The sequence below is a fragment of the Girardinichthys multiradiatus genome, chromosome 7 (genome assembly GCF_021462225.1).
Source record: "Girardinichthys multiradiatus isolate DD_20200921_A chromosome 7, DD_fGirMul_XY1, whole genome shotgun sequence".
In the NCBI taxonomy this organism is placed as follows: Eukaryota; Metazoa; Chordata; class Actinopteri; order Cyprinodontiformes; family Goodeidae; genus Girardinichthys; species Girardinichthys multiradiatus.
The window spans coordinates 31,633,177-31,643,802 of NC_061800.1; the positions used below are offsets into that span (position 1 = coordinate 31,633,177).

Below are 10,626 nucleotides of genomic sequence, written 5' to 3' on the forward strand. Positions count from 1 at the left end.
AAATGACTGGAAATGAAATAGACTTCATATCATTGAGAGCTTTTAAATTAATACTGATGAGATTTGAGCTTAATTCCATTATGTGTTCAAGTTTTTCTTTGTTGTGTCTTTAAATGTATTTCATGTGGTGTTCATCTGGTCGTTCTTTCATATTGTTAGTCTTATAGCAGAATTGCCTCATATTTGGCAAAATTTGACTTAGGCATTTCTAATATGAGGCTAACGATATGAAAGAGCCACCAGAAGTGTGTGTATGTGTGTGTAAATAATATATATATATATATATATATATATATATATATATATATATATACAGAGTGCTTGAATATTTTTGGAAATAAAGTATTTTGTTGTTTTATTTATTTTTATTTATATACCTGCAAACAATTACAATAAGTAGTTTTTACTTTGTAACCTTAAAGAATAAACTGTACAATGAGGATGAGTCTGACTTGCAACAAGATGTGGAAAAATACCCTCTTAAATGATTTTCACAGTATAAAAACTGACTGCAGCAAACAGAGTACTTCATATATAATTATAATATATAATTATAATTCATATATGTATATCAACAAAATTTTAATTATTCTGTTTAAAGTTTACATTTTTTGTATTTAAATCATTTTACTATTTTCTTTTAATTCTACTATTCTCTTTTTTTAGTTTTTCTTACTATTAGTTAGAATAACAGTGATAATTACATTACTTCGAAAATTACATGAATGACAGAAAAAAAAACATGGAACCAGGTTTTTATTAAAAAGTTTCCATAATGAATCTCAAGATGATCATAAAGCCAGAAATGCTCAAATTCCCAAGAAGTTCTTCTTCTTCAAAATAAAAAAAAAATAAAAAAATGAAAGTTATCAATCCCTTTTTAAACCATGTCAAAACTGTGAACTCTCTGAGCAAAAAAGACCTTCACTAAGATTAAACCTTCTCATGAAGGTTTTTTGTCCTCTTTGCACCCACAAAAAGGGAAGGTCCCACAGCAGGGCTGCAGCCAGGGTCTCCACAAAATCTTCTCCCAGCTCATTTGGTTTTGAACACTGTTGGACTGGGCACAAATGTCATCAGAATCCTCTTTGCCTGGAAAGGTGCTTTTATGTCTCTCTACTGCTCTTGCAGTCTGCTCGAGGATTTCTGCATATCGAGACTCAGTTTCAGGGGTCAGTTGTCGGGACTCCGAGGGGTCGTGGAAAAGGTCATACAGTAATGGTGGGTTATGGTGTGTCACATGTTGTCCATGACACAGGCAAACTTTCGTGTCATAGCACCCCCCAGCGCCCGGTGGAAAGAAGTTTGGAGTGAAAAAGTGCACCTTGAAGATAGAGTTGCCTGAACAGAAACACAACAAAAGCAACCAAAATGTGATGACTCCTTCAGAACCATGTTTGTTTACATTATGTCTTCCCAAGGTTGTCAGACCTCATCAGTGCAAGCTGGCCTGCCCTAATGTTTTATTTGGAAATATCAGTGTTGGTAGAGAATCGAAACGCAATACCACAAGCGATACCCTGAGTAGAAACAACATGATATATAAAGTGTTTAAATCCCTTTAACTTAACCACATTTCTCTAACAAATCTCTTAGGCCCTCACAGAACAGCTGTGTTATTACTGACATTACAAACAAACATAGACTGCATTTAACAATTCTATGATGTCTGAAGGCTGCACTTTATTTTATTTACGGGTGTAAAAGTAAGGGGTGTTATATACCATTGAAAACGTTAAAATATTAAATCATTTTCTATCCACTTAACTAATATTTGTTGGTATTTTAAGTTATCATGTATGTAAATATATGGTTACAGCTGTAAGCAACCAAGTTGTGCTGACGACAACACTCTGGTGTGTGGAATTTATAAAGTGAAGAAGACTCATTGTAAGCCATTTTCAGTTTCAGCGAGATGTCTCAAATCAAGTTGAGAGAGCAGATGTACAAATCTGTTCAAAAAGTAAACTATTTACTTTGATACGTTGCAAGGTGTCTACTCTGTGTTCAGGCTGCGAAAGAGTAAGAGAGAACAATACTTTCAGTAGAACACAGGAAAGCTGAGTGGAGCTCAGCAAAGTTGTTCTGTTTTATCCTTTTGAGCTTTCTACCTCAGTCTGTTATTAAACATGCTGGATTTGGAAATGTTGGAACCTCTATGCAGGGACACTGCTTTTATTTGTAATGCTAACTGTGCTAATTGTTATAAGCACAAGACAGTTTCTAATATGTTGCTTGTAGTCTCTATTTTTGTTTTCAAATAAGAACAACGCCCTGTTTTAGATTCACAGCTCTTTCACACATTGTGAGGTCACCTCTGCTACAAATATAAAAAATGTATGACCGATCATGGCAGAAAGAATAGAAAACATATTTAAATGCTGTTTTTATATCTCCCATTACAGTTTTACCAGAAAAAAAATTTATCAATTTAAATCTGTATTGGCAGGTCAAACCTTCACAAGGCAGAATATCAGAAATTAGCTACAAATGCCAGGATGATGCATCTTTGCCTAAGATGGTTTTTACCCAAACATTTGTTGCATTATCATATGTAGTGTGTGGGATCTCATTAAAAATATATATTTGATCTGTTTTATATCAACTAGCATTACTTTGTCTTGTGGAAATATTTCTCAACCCATTAAAGCTGAAAATATACATCTGTTGAATAGCTGTACACATTTCTGTATCTACATGTGTAAACTTACTATCAGATGGGTGCCAACGTACTGCATTTAGGTATGCGCCACAATAGTGGAACATGAATTCATGCTCTGATCGTGCAGTTTTCCCCTCCAACAGTGGCATGAGGTTATAGCCATCTAAATGTCTGACAAAGAGGCGGAGTGAGAAAAAAAGAGGACAATGAGAAATGAGTGTTTGGAATAACCCAGATTTGATGTATGTAAAGATTCAGTGATAAAGATCCTGATGAACTCCCTGATATAGAGTGTGTGGGCAGGTGTTTTAGAATAAAATAATTAAAGTGAGATTTAGTTAGGATCCAGACAGTTGTCTTGTGTTTTAGCTTTGGAAGTAATTAAAAACAACAAAAATATCACATTTTAAAGAAATGATCTGTACCTGTCTGGTTGGGTGTCCTTAGCTAAGTATTTCAGGGTGGGGTAGATGTCCATGAGGCTCGTAGGCTCATCCACTACTCTTCCTGCTGCCAGTCTGCCAGGCCAGCGGAAAATACCAGGCACCCTGATTCCCCCTTCCCAGCCCCCCATCGCCTTCCCACCTGGAGATGAGACATTTGAAGAAATCACACAAATATTCGTGGAAGTGACTTTAATCAAAAACAGCTTGAGGTATGAGTGACCTTTATAAATACTGTTCCAGCCTCCTTTCTGGCCGATGAGAGAATCAGCATCTTCTAAATGCCCACCATGGTCTGATGTGAAATGCATGAGGGTATTGTTGGCTAGGCCCAGTAAATCCACTGTTTCTGTAATTTTACCTAAAAATAGTGCAGATTGGTGAGATACAATTATCTGAAATGAAATAGAAAGAATCGATTATTTTTTCCCATTTTACACTCTTTAACAATTTCAAATTTATTGAGTTGTATTGCTTTCAGTCAGTTTGTAGCTCTTTTGAGTAATGAAACTTTCCTGGGCTCCGAGGTCTAACACATTGTATGCACTTATTACCATATTAGGTTTCCGTCTTTTGACTTACCAATGATCCAGTCCACTTCCTCTAGGTTGTCACCATAGCGACCATGGCGGCTCTTTCCAGCAAAGGCAGGCGTTGTGAACAGAGGCGTGTGAATGTGAGCCAAAGAGAAGAAGAGAAGGAACGGACGATCAGCATTCCTAAAGAGAAAATGAGTCAGAGATGTTTTCAGTTTTCACCATGCCTTTAACTGTTATACTATTGACATGTCACAAAGTATGAGTGAGTTTTTCCAAGTCAACCGTTTTACAACAATAAATTGAAGCCAAAATGAAATGATGTTTCGTTTCTGTTTTTCAGTGTTCATTTTTTTTTAAAGCACTACCTCGTTTGACATAACCGATGCTGTAATAAACAATAAAATGGACAGAAACAATACTGGTGCAGGCAAGGAAAGCAAAAAAAAAAAAGTTATTTAATGAACAAAATAATTTACTAATTGGGGTGATAACTTTTTTTTATGTTGCTTCATCCCAGCAATCTGTTTTACAAAAAACACTAAGTAAACAAAAGCTTAACAAAAATGTTGTCTTTTATTTGAACCATTTTGTCATGTTATTTGGATTACTTGCTGATAATCCTTTTGAGCTCTCTCCATCTAACTTCTAGGTGTTTTTCTCTGTTTTTGGTTTATTTGTTGCTTTTTTACTCTAAGTTGTTTAAAAAGAACAATATATTACAGTACAAAACTAACAACTCACCCTAAACATTGGTTGACATAGGAGGTTTAAATTTAGTATAACATTTAGCTAACTAAATACCACATTAAAGACAAATTGAAATTACTTGTGAGAGTTTTCAGAATTTATGTGAGAAAAAAAGCACAGAGCAGCTCATTATTTTGCTCCAACACTCTTACCTTACCTCCTTATAAACTTTTGTGCTTCTGTCAGCAGTCTCTGGGGGAGCGTCTCCACTGTCATGGGCTGTTCTATCACATCTTGGTTTCTCATAATGATGCAGTTCCATGTTCGAAGAAGGACAAAGGGGACATACCACACAGCAGCTGCTACTATACAGAGTAAGAAAAGCAGCACCAGAAGCCAAAGGCTAACTTCAAGGACCCCACGTAGATGGACACACACCTGAAAAACACACATGGATCAAACACACACAGATGCATTGACTCTTTTACATATAGATTCTATGGTACAGATTGATTTTAGGTATATTGACACATCATGTTTTAGAGTTGTGACCTTGAGTACCATGCCATTAGATAATAGGAAAACCAATATATAAATTTAAATGTACTAAGTAAACCTGCTTCCTTTGTTGCACAATCGATAGAAAATACTCTACATGGTTGTCATTCTTTAAGGTTTCCTCGTGCATACATTTCTTCTTCATTTCCAACGTTTGCTTCAAGCACTTTTCTCTTTGCTCTACCTGTGATACAGCTGCTTCCTATTTATCCCACAGGCAAATTTCCTTGCCAAGAGTTTTCTGAATTTCAGTTTCAACATTAGGTTTTCCTTAAGGCTAGTTTCTGGCTGGTGGGACTATGAGTTTCACAACTGAAGCTTCTGTTTTCAATCTGCTGCTCAAACCCTTTGGCACTTGTCTGAGCAATTACACATTAGTTGCTATGCTATTGAGTTAATAACACAACAGCTCTTTGTTATTTTATTTTCATGTGCTTTTTGTTTAGCAACACAAATGTCTGTTTTTTATAACTGTGGAGAAAAAAAAGAAGAAAACAAAGACAAACATTACACCCACCATTGTAAAAAGTCCCAGTCCTAACATGAGGGTTAGATGTTGTAGTGTAAGCTGAAGATCCACGAGGACATCACTGCCCTCCCCAGGAACACAGTCATTAAAAAGGGTGAATGGCAGACCATAGAAGTAGCTGAAACCAAGCTGGTTTGGGTGATGACAGTGATCACCTCTGGATTCACAGTTCACACCTAGGTGCCATTTACCTGCAGATACACAAAGATTAAAAACAGAACTCTATTAAATTAAAGCCAAAAAAAAAAAAAAAAAGAATTCCCCATCATTACATAACTCTTCACAACTATCATCTTGCATACTTTTGTCTGGTTTACTTGCAAAATGCAGTAGATCCTACATATTAGGTATGAATTCAAGTTTCTTTTCTCCTTTGTCTCATCACACATGGTTTTACCTTTTCTGGCACTGGAAGCAGGTGTGTATTTGGATGCAGGAGAAGAAAAAGAGCAAAAAGCAACCTTCTGCCTTGTTGGCTTTACAAAACAATTAAGTCAGGAATGTCCCAGAAGGTAGAACAAATCTTCTCTTTCACTCAAAAGTGTGAAATGTTTTTATAAGGTTGTTTTTTTTTTTTCTCTAATGAAGTAAATTGTACAAATTGTGTTTGATATCATGTTGTTGCCTTTTAAAATACAGAATACAAAGATTAGAGTTAAGAAAGATTCTAGATAAAAAGAACTCTAAAGAGATTCTGTGAGAGTGAGGAGATGAAAAGGGATGGGGTATTTTTATTTTTTAGAATAGAATAGAATAGATTTTTAACTCTGCTGGAGAAAGGACAATTTTGATCTCATGCAAAAATTGGTTCAGTATGCTCTCATTTGCTAGACTTGAGGGTGTGTTTGCATCTCCCATAATTTAGTGCAGTTCTTTGCCCAGTGCAGACATAAGGAAAATAGCTGGAGAAAAGTATTTGCATAGGATGGAGGGACCTTTTATAAATTGTAAAGAAGATGTTGGAAGAGTTCTGAGCCAGTCGGCATACCTGATCACATCTTACCTACAAGCCCCGTGGTGTATCCTTGTTGCTGCAGCCTCTTAGCAAAGGTCGTTTCATTAGGTGGAAGTCCCCCTGAACCTCCAAGAAACAGCAGCACCTGGACTCTTCCTGTGCTGGCCATCCCTGGACAACACACAGATACAAACGCAATCAAATAAAATCAATAAAAACTGTTGGAACCATGTAGTAGATGTAACTACTTATTATCATGTAAAAGTTTGACTCTAAATAAATAAGCATTAGGACATCACTAACCAGAGCGAAGTGGGTAACGGCCTGTCATGAAGGCAGCCCGGCTTGGAGTGCAGAGAGGAGCTGCAGCAATGTACTGGGTCAGTTTTACCCCCTCTGAAGCCAGTCTGTCTATGTTGGGAGTTCTACAGGAACAGTAAAAAAAAAAGTAGAAAAAGCAAACCTGGAAATTACTCTTATTTCAACAGTTTGATGGAAAGTACATCATATAATAGAAACATTAGTATGTATTATACAATGATTAGAAAACTTAATTAATTAATAGGCAGAGCAGACGCAATTACACACAACAAACAGTTATTGGTACCCTTGAAAATAAGTAACAAGTAACAAGACAAAAAATAAGTTGTGTGTCTGAAGTAGCACACCTTTAACAAACAAATATGCTGGTAAAAATGATCTTTGGAGAGTTTTTGTACATCTGTTACCATCCTCAGTCTGCATGATCACAATATAAACTTGACTCTATCTATGCTCATTTGTCACAGTTTTCAGACCTTTCCATTAGTGCTCTGACAGTAAACATGGGCAAGACCGGGTGAGTAGTTATTTTTTGAAGCCATTTACTGATTTATGAAGCTCTGCATACTCCTGCCTTAACTAAATGGCATGTTCTCCTGTCTTTCCCATTTTGAAGAATAACCTAGTTTGTCACAGTTCAAGTTGTTTTAAACTTTTTCATTATTGCTCTGACTGCAGATTTGGGAAAGTTTAGATGATAATCTATTTTCCATAGTCTTATGATGTTCATCCCACACTGACTTACTTGAATGACATGTTTTCTTGTATTATAAAGGCACTGTGATCAGTAAAGTAGTCAAGTTAACTATATACATGGTAAATGGACTGAACTTATATAGCGGGAAATACTACGGACCATCAGCCTCCTACCAGACCAGTATGGAGCGAATTTCAGGTTCTCCTGGCCCAGCCAGTCGTCAGAAGCTCACTATCCTTTAATCCTAAAAAGGGTCACCTGGCCAATTCCAAATATAGTTCAGCGCATGACAGCTTCATGGCTCCGAGCTCACTGGGTATTCAGATCTGCCTCCAGCTCTCCCCCTCACACCTGATTGGGAAAGCTGGGGCACGCCTGAAAAACCACTTCAGGTGCAGTGATTGGCTGAATGCACTGTGTGACTGTCACTCCAACCAATGGAGCAGCAAAGGCGGGATTAAGGGCAGTTTTTTTTTTTCTGAGTTTCTGTCTGGGTTACACTATGTATTATTTACCTGATGGTATTGTTGCCATAACAACCTATATCCCCTATCCCGAGGTCGTCCACCATCATGAAGACAAAGTTGGGATTCTTGTCCACCACCTCCCCTGTGACATCACTTCCTGCTGCCAGAAGCAGGTACAGAAGAAGAGGTGCCAGCATGGCAGACCTGAGCAGAAGAGTGCAAGTCATTTAGCACCTTTTTTTCTTTTAGCTATTTAAAACATACAAAAGTAGGCCCGTATTAGTTTGACTGATGTGAGATTAAAAATATGTATTCAGGTATTGTTACTATTATTATTAATATGTTGTAAAACACATTACACGTAGATATACTGACTGTACAGTTAGAAATCACTTGCCTCCGAAGTGCAAATTATGTGGATACTAATCTCTTAAAGACTGCATGTTGTTATGCAATCGCTACACTTACAGAGAATCTGAGCACTTCTTATGTAAATCAGAAGCTGAAACTTTCCTGGGTTATAAAACACCATTTTAAGTGTGAAGTCTCCCAGAGAGCCAATAAGCAGAGTCGGCACGGCTCCTAGAGCACAGATGCCACTTTGCCGCATTTAGATGCAACTCATAGCGTAAGTGAACCGAATCCCCCCTGCTTAGCTGTAGTGTTAATTTACATGTATTTTCATGTATTTACACTTGCATGTAATAATCCGTCAAGTCCCGCAGTTTAAACTCACCTCATTAAATCTACTCTACCGCCAAGACTTCCTGCTTTGCTCAGGTTCCGCCTACAGGACGTTACTGTAATAACTAGTTAAATCATTACGAACGCACTATACATTTTAGGCTACCTTAAAACATGTAGTAAATAATCCACAAACAGACACACACAGAGACATTACAGTAGGATGTGGTCGAGAATTTACACCAAATGAAAATGAAAACGTTACTTTATTTGTAGAAGCGTTTACGTTAAGGGTGCTTTACATAGGTTGCTTATAGGCAATGAGAATATTGTATTTATCCCAGATGGAAATTGTGTTGCTACACTTGTTCAGTTTACACCTAGGCTATAGTGAAATGTGGAAATAAATGACATAAAAGAATGACCAATCAGGAGGCATCGACAACGATCTGCTGTTTCAAATAAGAAAAGTACAGAAATATGAAGTTCAGAGGTGAAGGTGATGAGGAGACAGTAAAGGTAGACATAAAAAGTCTGTGTAGCATGTTTTCTAAAATCCCGACGTGTTTCAACTAAGATTGTAAATAATTAAGGCATAAATAAATAAATTCAAATTAATACATTTTTAAAAATTAAGAAGGGGATTAAAATCCACATTAATTTAAACCTAGTAAAAGGCAAAATAAATTTTTGACAAGGATAAATTAGGAATAAATTATGTTGTTTCTAAAGGGTAGAAAGCCAAACCAAATAGATAAGTCTTAAATTTGCTTTTAAAAACATCAGAGATCTCGACAGTCCTCTCAGAGGGTAATAAGAAATGAGGCCTCACTACTGGGGATTTATTCTTACATTTGGTATTATGAAGAAGGCCTGAGATATTTGGATGACTAATACAATTAAAGCAGATCCCCTGAATGAGTGGGGAGAAAACTACTAATGTCTTTGAAAGTCATTAAAAGGACCTCATGCAGCAAAGAAAGGAGCTACATGTATTTAAAGAGGACCAGACAGCAGAGGATTATCTAGACAGCAGGTACAAAAGCTTGTATTAAAGTCTCTGCTTTGAATTGAGAGAAAAGCAGTCGAGCTCCGATAAAAGCTTTTTTGGTGAAATTTTTAACCTATGGTAAAAAAAAATCATAATGGTCAAATATAACTGTGAAATATTTAATTTGTTCTAAAAAGTTTGGAGTTTTACTTTAAGTTCCTCTCTCTGAGGGTAATTTCCACAGATAAAAAATTCAGTGACTTGGAATATAAAGAAGAATTAGTAAAAATAATTGTGAAAAAGAAGGCTCCACAATCAGTTTAAAAAAGAAACAACATTATGGTAACCGAATACATTTTATATTCTATATTAGAAAAAAAATACATTAGTGCAAGTAACAGTGTGTTTCGTTTGTGGTCATACAGTATTATACAGTTATACAGTATTTTCAATCAGCAAATAAGTTTGTTTCTGATAGGAATTAAGACTAGCATATTTTGAAGAATAATAAAGCAATGTAAAAGGACTAGCAACTTTGAAGAAAAAAATGTTTATCTGTTTTTTAACATTTTATCAAAGAATGGCATATTAAATATTTTTTATTCCCTTCTCAATAATGATTGGTAAAATCCTTATTGATTCTAAAGCAATCAAACCTTTTTTTTTTATAATTGGTGAGCAACTTTTTGCAAGCTTCCACTAGTATTTTGATAGTTTCTTTGGTGATAAACTTGAAACTTTTGAGGTTGGAATGCCTACTTGCCATCACCCTAATTCTGTAGCTCCCTCCACAGATTTTCTATCATATTCAGGTCAGGTCTTTGGTTGGACCACTCTAAAATGCTAAAATAACTTCCAGCCAGAAGAAACATGTTAATTAAAAGATTATTATAAACCTAAATCTGCCAGGGCTATGAATCATTTTGGGCTTAGCTGTAGTTGGAATCAAACTTTCACTGAACGAGCTTCTGTGATTGGCTTACATTGTGCACACAAGGTGTAGAAGATACTTACCATTTTTAATGTTCATTTCTGTTAATTTGGATAATTATGGCTTTTAAAGCCCAGAATTAAGTTTCATAGCAAACTAGAA

General features: G+C 36.1%; 1 protein-coding gene across 1 annotated transcript; it reads right to left on the reverse strand.

Moving 5' to 3' along the window:
• Positions 1–739: 739 nt before the first annotated feature.
• Positions 740–8,640, reverse strand: arsh (arylsulfatase H). The gene is made up of 11 exons (XM_047370887.1): positions 8,595–8,640; positions 7,907–8,062; positions 6,677–6,798; positions 6,422–6,544; positions 5,407–5,609; positions 4,549–4,769; positions 3,688–3,824; positions 3,329–3,466; positions 3,088–3,247; positions 2,712–2,833; positions 740–1,341 (listed from the first exon to the last, which is right to left on the reverse strand). The coding sequence occupies exons 1-11, from the start codon at positions 8,597–8,599 to the stop codon at positions 944–946; spliced, it is 1,785 nt and encodes a 594-aa protein (XP_047226843.1). The 5' UTR covers positions 8,600–8,640; the 3' UTR covers positions 740–943.
• Positions 8,641–10,626: the final 1,986 nt, after the last annotated feature.